Source organism: Notamacropus eugenii, chromosome 2 (genome assembly GCF_028372415.1).
Source record: "Notamacropus eugenii isolate mMacEug1 chromosome 2, mMacEug1.pri_v2, whole genome shotgun sequence".
Taxonomy (NCBI): domain Eukaryota; kingdom Metazoa; phylum Chordata; class Mammalia; order Diprotodontia; family Macropodidae; genus Notamacropus; species Notamacropus eugenii.
In genome coordinates, this window is record NC_092873.1 from 397,127,943 (window position 1) to 397,149,340 (window position 21,398).

Consider the following 21,398-nt stretch of genomic DNA (forward strand, 5'->3'; position numbering starts at 1 on the left):
TTCTTTGTATAAAATTGTAGTTATAATCATTGAAAAAACGTGCTATGAGTACAGAGGAAACATTCCAGGAGTACACACGCATTGTCATGTGAAGCAGCATTTTTTAGTCTGTGTCAGGCATTGCCTTAAGAGCTGAGATTATGAGTAGAGATAAAGGAAAGATACTGTCTACTCTCAAGGAGCTTATTATTTGGAGTTCTAAAATAACTGAATAAAATTTTAAAAAATTATCAATGCATTTAGTGACTAAATATGTCATTTTAAAAGGAAGCTTTCAGTGTTCCCTTAGATAGTATTTTCATGCTTTTTTGTTTTTCATATTTTATGATATATAGTACTTAAGGAATTCCTTTACATTCATTTTGCATGAAATTGCATTGTCCCCCCAATGGAGTAGTTCAGATTAAGCAGTGCCACATCCACTGATTTCTAATGCACTAACTTTGCCGCAGTTATTTGTTCTGCTCTCTAGATCATGGTGTTTTTTGATATGAGAAGTTGAAATGAAGCTGTAAAACACTTACTAATAGTGTCCATATATTCTAAATCTAACTACACTGTTTTCTCTCTGCCTAAATGAATTGGATATTAATATTTGTATTAAAACATAGTAGCATGGATTCAGATATTTTAAAGGAAGAATTAATTCAAAGATGTCTCTAAAAATGTATTGTTTGGTGCAGTTTTTGCTTTCTCACAATGTATTAAGTATGAACATTATTGTGACAATGTGACAAATGTGTTTTTATGTTTTGTAATTCAGAGAGCTCCATTTGGCTTCCAGAGAAAAATTCAGTTTTGGAAATCTTTGAGCAACTGAATGTTTAATGCTTTCTCTTTTCTTTTTATGCTCCTACAGAAATTCATGATGAAGGTAAGGCATTGAAATATTTTTATAAATGTTCCCTTCCCATACATTTGTTTTATTTTCCTATTTTGTAAAAATAAAACACATCTACAGGAAATAATCACATAGCTAATTCCTCTTCCCCATATTTTATAGATTATTTTAAATTTTTATTAAATTAAACTTTAGAAAAGATGGATCTTTGATATTATGAAAAACTTAGGGTCAGTAAAAGTGCTTTGCAGTTTCCTAATAGGAATCTGGCCTTATGTCCTCTTAAATTCTGAACCCAGCTCATTGTCCTTCTGTATTGTCTTTCCTGGATATACGTATGGTTAGACAAACTTTTTAGGAACTTGTGGATGATAGACAGGCATTCTTTTTTTAAAAAAAATATTTAGTATTTTATTTTTTCCCAATTACATGTAAAAACAATTTTTAACATTTGTTTTTAAAACTCTGAATTCCAAATTCTCTCCCTTCCTCCCTTCCCATCCCCCACATCGAGAAGGCAAACAGTTTGATATAGGTTATACACGTGTAGCCATCCAAAATATTTCCACATTAGTCAAGTTGTAAAAGAAAAAATAGTCCCCTCCTCCAAAAACCCCCAAAACCCCTCAAGAAAAATAAAGTAATGGGGCTGCTAGGTGGCACAGTAGATAGAATACTGACCCTGGAGTCAGGAGGACCAGAGTTCAAATCCAGCCTCAGGTGCTTGACACTGAGTAGTTCTGTGGGCAAGTTTCTTAACTCCATTGCATCGAAATACCAAAAAACAACAACAAAAAGAAAAAAAAAAAAAAAGAAAAGAAAAAGAAAAAAGTATGTTTCAATCTCTATTCAGAAACCAGGATTGGGACCTGGATCTGAGTATGACCCCTGCCTTAGTGATAGTGAAGAGACACCTATAATCTTCTGACGAATTGTTTCACATCTGTGGCTCCCAGGGCCTGCTCCTGGATTGTTGTGACTGGGTCTATGCTGGCAGAACCTACACTGGACTGTGCTGCACTCTTACCCTGGTGCCACAAACCTTTCTTGCCAACCTTCTAAGTTGTTTTTGGTTGGGAAATTATTTCACCCAGTCCTTCTTTGGGTTCTGCCACTCTAGGAATTGTTTTATGACATTATTTAAAGGTGTTCAGAGGGGTTTAGGGAAAATCTCATTGAATAGCTGCCTTTTCTCTGCCATCTTGGCTTGCCCCAGTCAGACATTCTTCATCCATTTTATCTTTCCTATGTGATCGGACAAGCCAAAGTTCTTTAAGTTATTACAAATCTCTTTCAGGAATGTCTACATTACATTGGGGTGTGATGTAATCAACACAGTGTCTTGTGCAAACAGGAGAGTTGCTTGATTTTACCATCCATTGGGAATCCTTCCTCCACCTGGCTCTGTCCTGGATCTCTTCAGAAATACAAATTTTTGCCAGTGTTGCTATGTGACCCTGAAACTTGATCATTGCTTCCTTTGATATATTAACGATAGTCATTATGGAGAGGTCAGTGAAAAGGCACATGGTGCATATGAGCAGGCTGCAAACCAAGGAGCAATTCATGGTATAAGCTTTTTATGATATTCTTCTTTTTCTGTTGGTATATAATGTGACCATAGTCATTTAAATGAATGAATGAGATGCTTAAGGCTTCTCAAGCAAATATGATTCTCAAGTCATTAATCTATTTAAAATCCAGAGCCCCTCCTTCGAATTAAATAGACAGGAAGGGGATTCTTTGATCTTTACTATTCTTGATAGGGAATTTGGTAGAAATGTAAAGTATGGACAGCATTTATGTGAATTAATGATCTAAATATGAAAGAAATGCTTATCCTCAATTCATTTGATCCCTGCTTTTGATTTTAAAGAGAATTCCCCAGTTGACCAGTTTCCAAATTGTTATTTATGGACCTTGGAATCTTTTTTATTGAGATCCAAATCAGGTTTATCTTTCAAATGACATTTATAGATGAAACTGGAAGGAGGACAACAAATATGCAAAAAAGAACAGATTTGTCAGTGTTCTTTAATGTTTCTATCATCATCATCAGCCACAATGGAGCAGCCACATTTGGACTTTCTAATACCTTAGGATGTAAAAATTTTACTTATGAAAATTAAGTTGATATGGGTGATTATCTCCTATTTGGAAGTAAAATTGTGTTGATTACGAAAAGCTCCAAAATACTACAGAGCCATGTCAGTGAAATCCATGGTCACTCATAAAAGATTAGCCTAGTAATCTGAAAGACCAAGCTGATGATGAATGTGCATATTATGATATATATTTAGATGGATTATAAATTTAGAGCTAGAAGATACCTTAGAGACCATATAGTCAAAACACCTGATTTTGTAGATGAAGAAAATAAGGCACAAAGAGGGAAAGTGGTTGTTTAAGATCATATAAATAGTCATTATCTGAGGTATAATTTTAACTCGTCTGTTAGAATGTATAATTTTAAAAGTTTGGAGTAGCCAAAAGGGCATCAAGACTAAGATATTTCTTTTTCAAAGGCAAGGAGCAATTAGAAATTAAGTGATCTGCCAAAGATTTTCAGACTGGGCAGTGTAGCCCTATGGGAGTAGTAACTTTGTAAGATTTTCACAGTGCCTGATTTAGAAGAGTGAGTGTTGTACATCATGCAGTACCATTAAAATTTTAACAATGACTTCATTTTAAATGGACTCAAATGAGATTTATTTTCAGACTTGTGAGCCTTAATAGCTTCATTCACATTGCCAGAAACATTTCACATTTGAAATAATGAAAAACAAAGCCCAAATTTTAAACAGTTGGAAAAATATGAAAGTATAAATCAAAGGAAATTCAGAAAGGAGACTGAGTCAGTCCCCTCAATTTTCCCAAGAACACGCAGACATTTATAAATAGATATTCTCTTTCCAATTAGAGGTGTTAATATTAGACAGAACTTTTGTCCTTTTCTTCTTTGTTTTTTAATCATCCATTTACGTTGGTAGAAGTCAAACAACTGTCAGTTAAGTTAATCTTAGTTTTGGTTACTTGTAAATCCTAAGTCTGGTGTTAAAATGTAATGTCCCATTAAAGTTAACTATCCAAACAAGGCAAGGAAAAGCCATTATTTAGACTGATATTTAAGGAACAAAAATTTATGAAATGTTTTCTGTTGTGGCTAATATTTTGCCTATTTCAATAAATGTTTTCTTGAATGTAGCATTCCTGTAGGCAATTTTGTTTATGGGAACATAGGATTTTTTTCAGCTCATTTCCATCACCTTCATTTCTATTGTTATATATAATTCAGTTTTCCTGAAATAAACCTTTTTGATTTCTTGAGGTCTTTCATAAACCTAACATGTAGGCAGTATAATATTTAGAAATTCAGAAATGATACTTTATAGAAAAACCCTTTGATATTTTAAATTGTTATAGGATATTTGTAAAGTTCAGCGAATTATAGGGCTGTTGCTAGATTTTTATTTTTCAAGATATCTTCCCTCCTTTTTCTTCTGTTTGCTCAGACTGCCCAAGGTGGTGGCCATCGCACACTCCTGTATGGACATGCTATATTGTTACGACATTCCTACAGTGGTATGGTAAGTAAACATGTTGAACTCATTTGCCGTCTGCCAGTCCATTGGTACACGGTCAGACACTATAGGTTCTAACAAATTATAGCACCAAACACCTAGTTTTATAAACTCTTTAGGGGATGTTAGCTCATAATTTTTAAAAGTTTTTTTTTTAGATGGAATGATTTAGTGGTGAGTACTTAGAGAATATGAATGAGAAAAACATCTTTTTTGGTGATTTGTAATTTCAATAACTGTTTAAAATGTCAAGTAATATTATTGTTGTTGCATTATTTTAAAAATCAGTTCAAGGGAGTAATGAGCCCAAAGCATGCTAACTCAAGGATTTGAAAAGTCATGTCTCAGCTGGTATGCACTTGTCAATACTGCTTTGTCCCTTTCCTTTTTTTCCTTTATGAGGATTTTAATTTCCTCTCTACGCTTATTCCCACTTTAGCCACAACTCACTCCCTTCTTCCAGTTAAAGTTAATATTCTTTTTAACCTTACCTGATTTATACTCTTCAGGTTTATAGTCTACTCTTTATGTTCATAGAGTTCCTGTAAAAGATGTATACAACATATCAGAGGATGTAATTTGGTCCTTATTTACTTATTTCCCAGGGAGCAATTCTTTCACTGCCAATATGTCTCTTTCCAGCAGATACAAACTGACAGTTCACCTTGGGACATTAATCTTGATCAATGCAGCTTAAATACAATTCTAAACTACAGACAATTAAAACCCCAAGGTTAGAAAAGAAGCATCCTGTTTATGGAAAAAGACTATTTTATGGTAAATTGAGGCAGATTGGTGGCATATTACTTTTCATCACAGGAATTGACTGTGAATATAAACATGTAATGATGAACACCTACTTCTTTATTTCTAGTACCTCTGCTGTCTTTCCACCTCTCGGTCTTCAACAGATAAACTGGCTTTTGATGTTGGGTTACAGGAAGACACAACAGGTAAGCTATGCGTTGAATTAGGAAGTTTTTAACAGGATGCTTTTTGGGATTAGATTGGAATAGATTATGGAACATGATATGATAAATTAGATGAATATGTGGCATTTATAAACAATGAATAGCCCTTTTAGTGGATTATTTTTTAGAAAAAAAGCAGAGGTTTAAAATGAATTCATGGTAGTCAATCCTTTCTACTTTAAGTAGTTTGAAACCAGAGTTAAGACTTCAAAACTGCTTTTTCTTATATGTTTGAGGAAGAAAGTAGATTGTTCTGCACTGCTTCCCAAAAGTATTAACCACAGTGATTTTTATTTTATAATAGTTTGTGAAATTACATTTAGTTTTTCTTTTCCTTTTACTTCTATTCAAATGAGATAAGTAAAATACTTAGTACAGTATTCTATGAATAGCAGGTACTTAATAAATACTTGTTCTTTTCCCCTTCTCCTTCCATTACCTTTCCTTTCTAAAATTCATTCATTTATTTACTCATTCCTTGTATTAGCAAGCACCCTAGCACACCCAGGATGGCCTGCTAGCACAGGTTCTTTGATCTGCTTTATAAAGGAAAAACAGCTTCAAAGTGGTTAACAATCCTTCTGTAATTAAACATATATAAGTCAATCACTAGTTCAAGGGAAAAGTTAACACCCTGAAAGTGGAGACAATACAAGCAGAGAAATTAACACTAAGATTCAATAGACAGGGCCCTTACTGTCTGAACGAGGTAATACAAGCACCTACATGCACCACTGGATTGGCAAAGCACAAACCCCTGAGTGTTTGGGGGCTCTTACAGGGAATCACAAGCTTCCTTCTCATAAGTGAACCCCTCCAAAACAAAATACCAATGATTTGACTCCTGACTGGCTCAGAGCCAGTAGGCACAAAACCTACATGACTCAGCACAGCTGTGAACCATCAGGATTCAAAGGAGCTTAATCCTTCATATGTTTTCAGTGAGCCTGGAAAACTGAACTCCAAAAAGAAAACAACCAAAAAACCCACTTTGCTTGGGCTTACACTCATTCACTCACTCACCAACTCACTCACTCACTCACTCACTCACTCACTCACTCACTCACTCACTCACTCACATACTCACCCATTTGGATTCATCATCTCCAAACATAATGAGTGTAGCTTTACTGAATACATGTTGGTTTGATGACTTTGTATTCTTATTTTCTGTTCTTGACTAGAATAGTGAGACCATCAGCTTGCTTATCACACTTTTGGTTTCTTGTTCAGGAGACTATAGTTACATAGCATCCAATATTTCTTTTATTTTGACCTTTTAATTTATCTTCTTTGATGAGTAAAAATAATCATGTTTTATCTATTCAATCTTCAATGAAGAAATGTTTTGTTGTTTACTCTTTGAAGAACAAATATTGGATCTGTAATCAGTGATCATGATCTACACTAATATCTGATAGAAGCTTTCTCTGAATTGCATGATTTAACAGGCTGTTGGGTAAAGGAAAGCATGCACATCATAACATGACAATGCTTGGGTTCCATTTCTAATTTATTTTCCACAAATTGTTAACTTTGAACATAGGTGAAATTGTTGATGTGAAAATATTTTGGAAAAATGAGAATGCTTTATCAATTCAGCATTCATTTCACTAATTAGATGTGGTAATTAACTACATATTGAAATTCTTTAGTTTTGAGATATCCAGAGTACCCAAATATTTAAAAATTTATGATGTTTTAAGGAGAAAAAATATAAGAGAATTCTAATTTATTTTGTTGAATCTCAGGTATGTCTCTACCCTCCCAAATTATTTTTTAAGTGCATTCTTATTTCAGATTAATATGTGCTAGTATAAAAGTGAATGGGAAACTTACATAAATTATTTAAAACAAGGAAATTTGCTGCTATCCAGTTGCTTTCTCTGTATTGCTTAAAGAAGTATATAGAACTATATTCATCTCTGTGCATTTGAAATAAATTGATCCTAGCAAAATCAGTATTCCTTGTACTTTTAAAATTTCCTTGCCCTTTGGGTCAGTGACAAAGAATTTTAACAGGTAAAACTTAATGGATATTGTGCCTTGTCTAAAAAAGGACAAGAAAAAAATAGCATTTCATCTGCCCCTCATGCACAGCTCATTTGCAATAGCTACTTTAATTAATATCACTAAAGAAAAGGTTATTCCATGAAATATTATTTTATACTTTCTTAAATGTTAGTGGGAAAATATTGTTATTAGAAACTTTATCTTGAAGATTGATATATTACTTTATTCATTTTTAATGAAATCTGCAGAGATTTAAAATAAGAGATTGTTAGTGTTTCTCTTTAGAACTTTCTATTTCTCTTAAAAGTAGTACCATCATTCGTCCAATTGCCCAGATTTACAACATTGGTGTCATCTAGGACTTTTTATTCACCCCTACCCCATATATCCATTCATTTGCCCAATCTTGTCATTTTTAGCAGTGCATTTACATCCATCCTTTTCTCTGTGTTCACATGGCACCCTCCTTAGTTCAGGTCTTTTCACTTCTTACATTTGTCACTTCTTACCTAAACTACTATGATAGTCTCCTAATTGTTTTCCTTGCCTCAATTCCACCCCCCCCCCCCCATAGTTGCCAGTGATTTTCCTAAAAGGGTTTGACTTTGTCATTTCCTTTTACTCAGTAAGCTACAGTAGCTTCTATGTAATCTCTAGAATCAAACTTAAAATCACCTTTCCAGCCTTATTACATTTTACTCTCATTCATGCATGCTGGTGTTTTTACTTGTCCAGTGAAGCAGTCTTTCTTGTTGTTCCAAATATATAGCACTCCATTTCTTTTCTCCTTGTTTTTGTTCTGGATGTCCCTCATAATCACAGTTCACTTTTCCTCTTCTCTGCTTCTTAGAATCCCTAGTTTTCTTTAGGTTAATCTCAATTGCAAAATTCTAAATGGAGCCTTTTTTGATTGACCAGCTGCTAGTGCTTTCCTTCCCCCCAAATTATCTTGTACCTATTTTCCATAAATTATCTTGTACCTATTTTGAATCTTTTTGAAGCAGAATACCTGTACAAGTATATGTCTCCCTTAGCTAGATTATTATCTTCTTAAGGGCAAAGTATGTTTTACTAAATGCTCTTTGATTGATTGAAATATTATTGTAGGTGAAGCATGTTGGTGGACCATCCACCCTGCTTCCAAACAACGTTCAGAAGGAGAAAAAGTACGAGTTGGAGATGACCTTATCTTAGTCAGTGTGTCCTCTGAAAGATACTTGGTAAGTACAAAATAGTGTTATCAACATGGTGATTTTTATATGAAATAATGTTGCAATGAATGATATTGAGATTAATAAAATTCTTTTCTTAGGATTAGATAACAAATTACTCACATCAATTACATACAAGTGATCCACTGTCAATATTTGATGATTTGATTTAGCAAAAATTCTAGACATGACTGCTTAACTTTTGATGTCCCTTAACTTTTCTAAGTTGCAGTTGTCTTACCTGCAAAATGAAGAGGTTAGACAAGATGATCTTTATGATCCTTTCCAGTTGTGATCTGCCCTTTCTTCCCTTCTCCTTATTTGCTCTAATTCTCTTTCTGGAGCAAAAGCTTTCATGAACACATAAACTAAAGCTTCTGGCTAAGGAGAGTGACCTTAATGTGTATGGTAATAACATTATCAGTACTTACTCTTACATTAATTTACTAATGATATGTAGATGACATCCAATCAAGAATAAAAAGGTCCTGTCTTTATTCTCTATCAAAAGAAAGGAATCTGGAGCATGTTAATTGATATGAAAGCAAATCATTTTGTAAAAATTCATATGAAGAAAGGAAATGCAGATAGCACAGTTAGGAAAAATTCAGGTTAATAATTGATAAAGCATCGTTCTATGATATACGTGTGAAGAAAGAAGCTTAGATTAAGAACTGAAACTATCTTTGCATTCACTGATATATATGGTAATGGAGTTTGATATTCTTACGTATTAAATTACATCTTTATTGAAGAATGACCATAGTCAAATGTTGAAAAGAAGCTACATGGAATAGTGTACTGGCTGAACAGGAAAAAAATCTAGGTTCAGCTGCTGGCCCTGACATTTGCTAACTCTTTGACCCTGGGGAAAATTTTCTCATTTTTGAGAAGGAAGGAAGGAAGGAAAGCTTCATTTCATGGAAGAGGGTTAATTATGTATTCATAGAACGGGACATTGTTGACTTTATGTAAGTAATTCAGAAAAAGACATCTGCTTTTCTTACTATCCAGAAAGCTAAATATAAGTTATCATGTTATGGCTATTTATCAAAGGGTGCTAGCATGACTTTATCAGTAATAGGTTTTTCTAGACCAGGTCTGCACAACCTGTGGCCCACCAGAGGATCTTGGGCAACCTGTGAAAAGACCATGGGCTACCCAAAATCCTTTCATGTGCTGCCTGAAATCCTTTGGCTGTGCCCACAGGCCACAGGTTGTGCAGGCCTGGTCTAGCCTAACCATTACAGTCAATCAATAAGAATTTATCAAGAGCTTACTCTGTCCCAGGCACTGTGCTAAGCACGGGTACAAAGAAAACAAAAACATTTCCCTCAAGGAGCTCACATACTTATGAGTGAGAAAAACATGCAAACAGCAATGTACACATGAGATATAGACATTTTTTCTCACAAGATTATTAGACTAGTCGATGGGTGAAAACAGCAAATAACATTTGCCTACATTTTAGCAAAGTATTTAACAAAGGCTATTAAGGTAGTCTTTTGCAAATGGAGAAGTGTTGGCTATACATATAGAACAGCCATATAGACTTGAACCTGGTTCAGTGGCCTGAGCCAAGGAGTAGTTTTTAATGACTCAGCATCCATTTGGAAGATGTCTACTGAACTGGGTCAGTGGTCTCTTCTTGACTTTCTGTTTAAGATTTATCTATGGCTTGCTTCTTTTATTTGAAAGCACCCAAAGCCTGAAACACTGGATAATACCTAATACGATAAAATTGAATAGAGGTAAATGTAAAATTTTATACTTAGGTTTAAAAAATAAACCTGAGAGTTTTGGCTGGAGAGCTTAAAAATAAACCTGAGAGTTGTAGCTAGAGAGCTTTTTGAGTGCAAGTGACCTGGACAGTTGGCAGTCTTGTTCTGTTTGCCTCCAAGGGGCAGAAAGAGGAGTAATGGGTAGTGCCAAGCCTAGAGGCCTGTATTGGGCTACCCGAGTCTTTCTTACCTGTCCAGGTCTTCGGCTGGCCACGCCGGATGCACGTATGAGAGAAAGGACGTTCCAGAGTCAAACAGGGGTTGAGCTTTATTACAGGGTTTCGGTTACAAGTGCAGGGGGTCTTCTTTCTTAGGACGAAGAGGGGGAGATTTCCTAAGAAGGCTAAACTTAAGGGATTGGAAGTAGAAGTACAAGCGGGGAGAGAGGGGGAGGGGAGAGAGGAAAGAAAAGAAGCGGAGCCCTACTTTTCTCTTTGGCTCCACACGTGCTAAGCGAGCTTTTAGGCTTCCTCAATCCTACTTAATCTTCAGCCACACAGTTTGCATCTCAATACCATGCTGTTAGGTAACTAGGTGTGCTCCAATCCGGGACGACCTCGAGGGCAGGGAGACTCCACCCATCAGGTATCTCCGGGGGAGAGGCGGAAATACCCGAGCTAGCCGAGCTAGCTCGGTCTGACCTTCTCGAACCCCCGCTGTTCATGGAGGGCCTCGTAAGACTCTAAGATTTAGAAGTCCCACTTTTACCTGCCCGAGACTGTCCACACGGAATTGAGCTTCCAGTCCCAACAGGGTAGAAGTTGCAGAGAGGCAAATTAGCCTTGATACAAAGAAAATCTTCCTAAAATTTGAGCTGTCCAAAAATAGAGTGGGCTTCTTTGGGAGAGAAAGTGGGCTCCCCCTCATTGGAGGTCTTTAAATAAAGATTGGATACCCACTTATCAGGCATATTGTTGAATTTATTTTTCAGGTATACATTAGATCAGAAAGGTTCTTCAAATTGAGATTTTGTGCTCATATGATTCTGTAAAATTAGGAGTATTTTATTATAGAATACTTTTATAATTTTTCCTTTAATGAACATGGGTCAAATTGTAATGACACTAACTTCCTTGTTTAATTTGGAATTGACTAAAGAATTGCATCCATCTCTTTAATGGATAAGGTAAGGGTGAGGATGAGTTAAGACTTCACTTACGATTTCTTTTTAATGACTTGTAAATTATGCAAGAAGTGCTAGTTTGTTAAGTATGTGTATGTAGGAAATGAAGACAGAGAAGATAGAATTATTCTATGAATGATTTTCATGAACTATCAAATCATTTGAGCAGCTGTGTGGTGCAGTAGATAGAACAGTGGGCTTGGAATCAGAAGACTCATCTTCATGATTTCAAATTCTGCCTCAGACATTTGCTAGCTGTGTGACCCAGAGCAGGTCACAACCCTGTTTGCCTCAGTTTCTTATCTATAAAATGAACTGGAGAAGGAAATAGCAGACCACTCCAATATCTTTGCCAGGAAAATGCCAAAATGGAGTCATGAAGAATTGTATACAACTTAACTAACTCAGCAAAATTCAATCATATGGAATCAAAGTTACAGTCTTTGGGGACCTGAGTTTTTGTCTTAGCTTAACAGTGGTTGAATGACCCATAACTAACTTCTAGCCCCTCAGAAACTTATTTTCCTTGTCTGTGAGTTGTTGGCTTCTTGTAATTATTCTGTTGCACTTTGTTCTACTGATCTAAAGACTAGTTATAGGGAAGCTTAGAACAATTCTCTGTTCTGCCAGTAGAGTTGATTACATGGATTCTGTATGCATATTTTAAGACGAGTGATATAAAATATTTAGAGGATAGAAGGCAAATACTAGGAATGTCACTGTAAAAGTGACTTATTAGGAAAGAAAATTAGTTAGCTAAAGCGAAGTTGTGGGTTTATTTGTTCGTTAATACTACAGTAGTACATAATATTATCACTTGTTGTCAGAGTAGCCATACCTTAATGGCTGTTTGCTGTGTAGCTTTGAGCAAGTCATCTAAAGTCTCATTACTCTAGGCAACTTTGTAAAATTATAAGGTTTAGAGAAGGTTTAAACTAGCATTGATAGGGGGAGTTATTTCTTCTGTGAGTTTCCTGTACCAGTAGAATAACATTGTAGTCCATATCTCTTATCAAATGAGATAATAAATGTGAAGTGTCGTGGAAATCTTATGCATATGTTAACTATTATTATAGATTATACTAATGACTCACATTTATAAGGTACTTTAACAAAATCCTTTCATCATAATGACCCCATAAGAGTAGGGAACATGAGTATTATTGTATTCATCTCATTTTATAGGTGAGTAGAGAAAGCTTATTATAGCGCATCAACAGCCTAACTGAGAATGAATAAGGAAGAATCCCATTATTGACACTAACGTTGTAATTCAGACCAAGTCACATAACAGGCCATGGGAAATCCTCTTGTACTTAGTTATTAAATGTTAGTTTACCTCAATACAAGGAATTCCTCATACTGAGAGCACATCAGATACCTTATGTATTCTCATTACAGATGAGAAAACTAGAGTTTAGAGTATTTCCTACAGCTTGTCCAGGATCAAAGAGAAGTTAAGTGCTTGAAGTGAGATTTGAGCTGTTATGTGATACTATTATAGTATTATTGGTGCTTTAAGGAATTATTTCAGAATATCATGAAAAATTTATATGAACTGATGCATAGCGAAACAAAGCAAACCTGGAACAAATTATACTATAAAATCAATATTACAAAACTTTTTGAGGACTTTTTCACACTGATTGAAGAATGAAATGAATAGAACCAGGAAAATGATTTATACAATGACAACAAAATTGTAAAGTCAATCACCTTTTAAGGACAGTGACCATTCAGGTTTCCAGAGGATTGATAATAAACCATTCTTTCCATTAAGGAGCAGTGATAGATTTAGGATGAAGAATGAGCTGTGAAATTCACACACACATACCTACATGTATATACATTTGTGTAGTTATAATTATATGTACACATATGTATATATGTTTATGTACACACAAAGACATAATCATCAAATGATTTTACTTGGCTATGCATATTTGTTACACAAAATTCGTTTTTTTTTTTCAATGTGGACAGAAAAAAATAAATTTTTGGCAATTTTTAAAAATTGAGAGGTGAAGTATATGAGGTATGTGGAATGTTGCATACACTTTCAAATAAGGACACTATTATTAATTTTACTTGTTTTACTTTGTTATAAAATACCTCTCACAAAATGAGAGTAATCTTTTAAATGTCTCTAATGTAAAATCAAGACAATAAAACATATTTTTTTTAAAGAGAGACTTGAACCTGTGTCTCCTAACCCTGAGGCAACTATTCTTTCTGCAGTGTCATGCTACCTCTTTGTGTGTATGAATGTGTGCTTATTGGTTAGATTCTGTATATATAAAAAGTTGTGTTTCCAAGTGGCGCAGTGGGTAGAGCACTGGCATTGTTGTCAGTAAGACATTAGTTTAAATACTGTCTCAGAAACTAGCAGTTTGACTCTGGTCAAATCACTTAACCTTTTTCAATCTCAGTTTTCTCATTCAAAATAGAGACAATTGCACTAACTTCATAGAGTTGTTATTCAGTTTAAATGACATAACATGTAAAATGCATTGTAAACTTGAAAGCACTATATAAATGGGAACTATTTTTGTTAGTGTCATCATTGTTATTATTGACAAGGAGGTTTGTGGAAACTGGAAACCAATAGTAACAGTGTATAGTGGATTATGTACACTTGTCAGTAAATAAATCTCATATACTTATTTCATTTTGATTTAGGTATGTAACATACCTTTGCAGCTATCAAGCCTGACGTTACATAGATGATATTATGACTTTGATATCAGATAGAGTCAGCTTTTAGTTATCTATGGCCAAAAGGTGTAAGGATTGGGAAGAAGATTTCATTGATAAAAGGAATTCTCTAATAAGAAAACTTCCCTTTACAGATCAGCACCTTCTCTGTTACTTTCAGAGCTGTCTAGAAAAGTGAGAGGTTAGCTGACTTGCCCAGGGTCAGATACTAAGTATGTGTCAGAGAGGGCTCTCCTAGCTGAGTCCAGCTCTCTCTCCATTGTGCTATATACCACTTCTGTAGTTATAAGTGATAGTGTAACTAGATAAAACTTACAAGCTATCCCCTAACTTCATTTTATTTAATTGCTTTCACCATAAGCCTAATTTATTTATTTGCTTTTTTATTTAATTTATCTATCTGTCCAGTTTACAGCACTCTTCCTAGTAGTAGTCCGAATACTGTTGCACATTTCCTTTTATTGATGTCTTCAATAAGACAATAAATATTTATTACTTATGAATCACTCCCAGTCCAGTTGAGGAAATAAGACTAACATATGAAACAATTAGAGAAAAATAAGAGATTACTCCATCATGTTGGTTCATGACTAAGCAATTGGAGGAACACCCAATGGAGTACATACTAAAAGCTAGAAGTTATGAAATTGATATAGACAAAAGATAGGCAGTAAAAATGAAGGGAAAAAAACTCAAAGACCTCGACAGTCCACGTGATTGACCCTAATATTAGAGAATGGCTAGATATTAAATACATATGTGTGTGTATTTAGATAGATAGTATTTTTTTTACATATCTATATGCATATACGTTTCTCCTTTCTTCTGATCCAGTCAATTGAGTAGATTAGAGCAGGATTGCCCACTGCTGTTATTTGATGACCATATAGTGTTGGTTGTTTTAATTCAAACCCATGGGCACAGATTCTGTCCCCATATGATTAATTTGAAGACATGTTCCACTGGTCTTAAGTGAACCCCTTGAGTTTGTGAATGGAGTAGTATGAATTTATCACTAGTAGAAAAGCAGCTGTCTTAAGTCCCTACCTGGCATAGATGGATAGTGTCCTTGTTACATAAAGGTATAACATTGAATTGATTTGTTTATGCCTGAAGAACTAACTTATAATGATTTATAATGAATTAGTCATTTGAAACTGTTATTTTATTCCAAATATAATACTGCTGGAATTGCTGAAGTGTTCTTGTCAAATTTCTTTTCTGATGTTTGAACAGAAAAGCTAAAGAGAACTGTTCAAATCTTTGGTGCAAACCCAGCATGCAGTTTTGATTGAAGTATATTTCTTTGTTGATAGCTCAGTGGTTTAATGAGTAGAGTGCTAGACCAGGAGGACTTTGGTTCTAGCCCTGCATTACGCATCTGCTGTGTGACCCTGGGCAAATCATTTAACTTGTCAGTTTCTGTTTCCTTGTTTGTCAAATGAGGATACTAATAGTAATTACAGAGTTGTGATGATCAAATGAAATATATAAAGTACTTTTGAAACACTAAAGTGCTGTGTAAAAAGTTTTATTTGTTAATACAGTATGTGTTGAATTAAATTTCAAGTGATTAGAATCTTGTTCTAAGGATACTTTCTTGTTCAGAGATTACCACATAAAAATATTTAATTTAGGGAAATTATTTTAACTCAAATTATAAATTTTTTCTGGTAGAAGCTGTATAAAATGATATAGTTCATTTTAAGACATTCAGGGTCAAGTATATGGATTATTCCTTTTTTATATCTCCTTTTGGGGGGAGTTGATTTTTATTTGACCCCTTTTTATTTCTTTATTCTGTTTCTCACAGGGTATGCTTACTCCTTTCTGTAGGCATTTTCATATCCAACCAGTGTGTGTTCTTATCCATACCATTTGATTATTTAAATACACACACACGTGTGTATGTATATGTATGCATGTGTGTGTGTATATATGTACATATATATGGAATTATGTATTTATCAATGTGCGATTGCATTTTAATTATTCCAGTGACCTATTGAATAAAGTCAACTTAATCACAGAACCCCTAAGGATTCTGAACAAAAATCTCTTCTGTGACGTTGCTGAGAAGTGGTTATCAAGCCTTGACTTGAAGGTGTTAAGGGAGGATGAACTCACTTCCTCCCAAGGCAGCCCATTCCACTTTTGACTAGTTCTAATTTTTTTGAATCTTTTCCTTAAATCCAAACTAAAATTGCCTCTTTGTAACTTTTACCTTTTGATGCTAATTCTGTTCTTTAAGATTAAGCAGTTTCATGAACCAATCCCTCAAATACTTGAAGATAGCTATCATCTTTTCCCTTCACTTCTGTCTTCTGTAAGTTAAACTTTCCTAGTTTTTTTCAAATGACCTTTACATGGCCTTGCATGATACAATCATCTCTCCATCCTGGTCACCCTTTCTTTATGCTTTCCATTTTAATCTATGTCCTTTCTAAGGTGTGATGACCAGGGAACTGAACAAAAATATTCCAGATGTGTTGTATCTAGGGCGGAGTGAGATGAGAATATCCTTAGGGTAATTAAAGGCAGCAGTGCCTAATGATAAGGTCTGTATGCCTCTAGTGAACACTAGTCCTGGGAAGGTTTTGCCAAGGCTACTATGTCTTTGTTGTGAATAAACCAAGTATTTAAGAGATTAACCTGTCAGTAGTAAGTTGCAGAAACATTTTATAGACATTATTATTGGGGACATATTACTGCCAAACAGTAATTCATATGCTAGAATTGGCTCCTAATTCCAAAAGAAGTGTTGAGTTTACAACTTTAGAGTTACATGGTGATTGATGAATAAGGTTTAGCCAGCAAGGTACCTAAATTTGCTTAGTATATTTTTCTTTAAATTCTTTATGTTCTTAATTCAAATTAGTATATAATTCTATAATTTTTTTACATTTTAATAAAACTTTCTATTTTTGTGGAGGCTGTTTGTACCAAATCTTTAAAATTAATAGAATTCACAGAAGGAAATTGCATAATTGACTTCTCTGATTTTCTGCTTTAGAATATGATTTAGAATTACATTTTAATAAAGATTTCTGTTTTTGGTAAAAAGGCAAATTTTAGTTGTTCAATTTGTTGAGGCCCTGTGAAGAGATTGGGAGCATAGGATTTAGCTCCTATAAGAAAATACTACCATCTTGATGGTTCCTGTGTTGTACATTTTTAACATGAACATAAAAAAGAAGTATTCAAAGAATCATAAATAGTGCAGATGGAATATCAATTGCAGAAAATATAAAGGAATGAAGTCACCAAGAAAGACAGGAAGGAAAAGAAAAGAGAGAGAGAGAGAGAGAGAGAGAGAGAGAGAGAGAGAGAAAGAAAGAAAATACTGCCATCTAGTGGCTACCATATACCAAACAAGGTTGCTTTAGGACCTTGATAAGTCTGAGGGATTGTTGTGCCTGCTAAATGATGGTAAATTGCACGTGGAAAATTTCACTTTGAAATTTCATCTTGAAAATATACTCTCCCTTTTTGTACTTTGATCCATAAATAAAAAAATTAACATCTTTGAAGAAATGGAAAACATGCTTTTATAAAAAAAATTCCATTTTTTATCTTCCCCTTTCCATTTTTTTGTTACTCTTTGTATTTGATTAGTCATTAAAGGTCTTTAAGAATATATCATCTCTGCAGTGCACTTAAGCTAGTTACCTTAATTACCTTAATCAGAGTTTACCTTTGATTTTTCATGGGAAGTTGCTGAAAACCTATACAAATAAAATTTACTTTGTATTTCAGTAAATGCCTTCTTTTGCTTCCAATTGCAGCATTTGTCTTATGGCTGTGACACCTTACATGTAGATGCTGCATTCCAGCAGACCCTTTGGAGTGTGGCTCCAATCAGTTCAGGAAGTGAAGCAGCCCAAGGTAAGAAGCTTTTGTGGGCTAGAAAGTAGCCAATTCTTATAATTTTGTTGAGAACCTATGGACAATCAAACCATTCTCTTCATGATTATTACTTCATAGATTTAAAGCTGAAAGAGTTTTTCGAAATTACATTGTCCCACCTCCTGCAGTAAGATTTAACCAGGCTTGCTGCAACCCTATTTTGGTTATTTAAGTAGAATCAGGATGAGGTAGCCCATGGCCTATGGGACAGAGTATAAGGATGAGATTCAGGATGACCTGAGATAGAATCTTGCCTCTTACACATACTAGCCACAGAAAACAGGGCAAGTCAGTTGACCCTCTCAACTTCAATTTCCTTATCTGTAAAATTAGAATGAGTGGCACCTATCTCACAGTTTTCCTAAGTATAAATTCAAATGAGATAATATATACAAAGTACCTTGCAAATCTTAAAATTCTATATAAATATTCACTTTAATATTATTACTACTAATATTAAATTAAAATTATGATTATTATTAAAGTGGTATTTATTATTATTATTGCATACACCTGAGGTGATGACACAGCAGAAAATAAATGGTGAAAGTTATATAATAATGATAGCTAGTATTTCCTTAGTGTATGAAGGTTTGCAAACCTCATAAAACCTCATTTTATCCTCTCAGCAACCCTTGGAGATAGGTGCAGTTATGCCATTTTAGAGATGAGAAAACTCAGGCACAGAAAGATTTAAGTGATTTGACCAGGGTCACATGGCTCGTAAATATTTGAGGCTAGATTCGAACTCAATTCTTCCTGACTCCAAAGTCCAACAGTATTCGCTGTGCTTCACACCTACATGCCTCTACATTTGGAAAGGTGGAGAATTCAGTTATACACTCCAAGTATGTCTGTCTGTCTGTCTCCTCCCTCTATAAAGTCAAACCCAGCAACACACCTGAGCACTATTACTGTGAGTGATTTTAAGGGTCTAATCACATAGTATAACGAACTCTCTATTCAGCAATAAATTAAACATTGTTCAATAAAGTAAAACAAAACATTCAAAGCAACATCCTTAAGCAAAACATATCATCTAATACATATATGTATCTCATAACACTCAGTATGTCATGTGGCACGTAGTATATATCATTACATCCCCAAAATCAGGGGGTTCCAGGCTAGGATCTTCCCTAGCATGATGCATCCTTAAGGGGTAGCAGAAAATACTGCACCATCAACTCCTAGGTCACTGTAAGAACAATCTTCTTAATTAATACAGAGCATCCAAGTAAAGTCCTCTTTCATCTTGACTTGAAGCTGACTTCCAGACCTCCTCCATGGGCTCATTTCTCTAACAAAGAACACAAATAAATGCAAGGGACAGGGTCATTCACTTGTGTTCATGTGAAATACAGTTATATCAGCCAAATGTAGTCTTTAGCAGAATAAAATGACAAAAGTATTGGATACCCATCACACCTTCTGAAGTAAAGCAAGAGATAGGGGGAAGTAAGAACTGTGTTCTTTTCTTAGCACTTAGCCACCTGAATGAATCCCCTCAGTAAAAACACAATCTTTCCTCCCACTTGTACCTCTAACTTTTACCTTTCAGGATATTCCTTGAAGACTTACATTTTAGAAAGGTAACTTTAAATGCCCTTGCCATTAACTATCCTATCCCAGTTACTTTTCTGTTCTGTGGGATGAGGGGAAGGAGAGATCCTCGACACTTCCTGCTTCTCCTCCTGTCCTTTCTTCTTAATCACTGCACAAAAAGTATTAAAACTTCCTTTGAAGGGGGAAAATCCCTGTCCTTCATTTCTGATCTCCCTAACTTCCTTTTTTCCACTCTGGAAAGATTTAAATCTCTTAAAGTCTTTAGTGATGTAGGCCCTTTTCAAGGCAACCAAAGAGAATCATGTATAAATCTTTCTTGAATGACTGTTAACAAGGTTTCCTGGGGAAAAAGTTTTTGTCTTCAGTCTTGTTTTAGATTATATGGTTTAAAGTCTAATGCTGTATGATCCTTCCTTCCTTCCTAGATAATGAAAAAAGGACTTGACTGAGAGTCAGGACATGTATATTCTAATCTTGATTGCTCTAAACTTGCTATGCAGATTTGAGAAACTTTCTGGGCCTTAGTTTCCTAATTCATTAAATTACTTTAGTTGTACTAGATTATTTCTGAGGTCCTTCCCAATTCCAGTATTTTTTAATTATAAGATTCTGTGACTAGATGATCTGAGTAGGCTGTTCTGAGTACCAAATGAGAGAATATAAATGCATTTTATGAACTATGAATCATTAATTAAGCAAATGTAAGGTGTTATCTTTTATATTTTTATTGTCATCATCCAAAGTCTGTGCCAAGTCAAAAACTGAATGAATCTATGTGATCAATGGTAAACAACATATTTTTCTCCTTTTCAGGATACTTGATTGGTGGTGATGTGCTCAGGTTGCTTCATGGTCATATGGATGAATGCTTGACTGTTCCTTCTGGGGAGCATGGAGAGGAGCAACGAAGGTTGGTGTTTAGATTCAATATATGGAAACTTGGATTCTTTTGTAGTACTTAAGGTTGAGAGTATGATAAAAAATATCCACCAAAGTGTATTCTTTCCATTGAAATGATCTGATCATTTTTACCTTCCTGTTTCTTAGTATTTATTTATATTTATGTAGCGCTTTTTAGAAACATGTTTTTTGGGAAAAAGTTTCAGGTCACATGACCATCAAAATAGAATACTAAACATTTTCTTCAATCCTCACAAACTCTCAAACTTCTGTAAAATAAAAAATATGTGCAAGAGATCAAGCAATTTCATGTCTCCATGCAGACCATGGAGACCATGGTCTGGGACAATGAACTAACAGCAAAGAAGGCTAATAATCCATAGCCCCTAATATGGTCACTCAGCACCTTCCTCTCCCAGAGCACATGACCCCACATATTCCAGCAGCAGGGCTGTAGGAAGCTAACTCACAGGCTTGCAACATAACTCTATACTCTACCCCCTCCTCCCAGTGTTACAGAAGTCCAAAGAGCAGCTAAGGCTGCTACAGTAACATAATAACTATTTTTGCCTCAGCATAGCTCAACCAGAACACTGAAAAATAGAAGGAATTGGAGCAGGACACTTGCATACCCGTGTGACACTCCACCAACCCTGAGAGAAAAAGTTCATCATGTAACTTGGGCCTTTTCTATCCCCTCTAGAAGTTATTTGGAGCAGAGGTAATTGTTAATTGGTTAAATGGTTAATTGTAAATTTTCCATCATGAATGAAGGCTGAGGTGACTTTGC

General features: G+C 34.8%; 1 protein-coding gene across 11 annotated transcripts in view; it reads left to right on the forward strand.

The window, feature by feature from the left end:
• The window catches only part of RYR2 (ryanodine receptor 2), an 826,096-nt gene that overhangs the window by 283,375 nt on the left and 521,323 nt on the right, over positions 1-21,398 (forward strand). For 9 of the 11 annotated variants that reach the window (XM_072637850.1, XM_072637853.1, XM_072637851.1 and 6 more), the window contains exons 5-10: positions 860-874; positions 4,354-4,428; positions 5,297-5,375; positions 8,514-8,626; positions 18,022-18,121; positions 20,522-20,618. In XM_072637850.1, the coding sequence (XP_072493951.1) occupies positions 860-874; positions 4,354-4,428; positions 5,297-5,375; positions 8,514-8,626; positions 18,022-18,121; positions 20,522-20,618 (479 nt within the window). Of the gene's footprint in view, positions 1-859; positions 875-1,015; positions 2,411-4,353; positions 4,429-5,090; positions 5,200-5,296; positions 5,376-8,513; positions 8,627-18,021; positions 18,122-20,521; positions 20,619-21,398 lie in introns of those variants that run through there. The other 2 variants (XM_072637859.1, XM_072637860.1) reach the window with 2 other exon arrangements.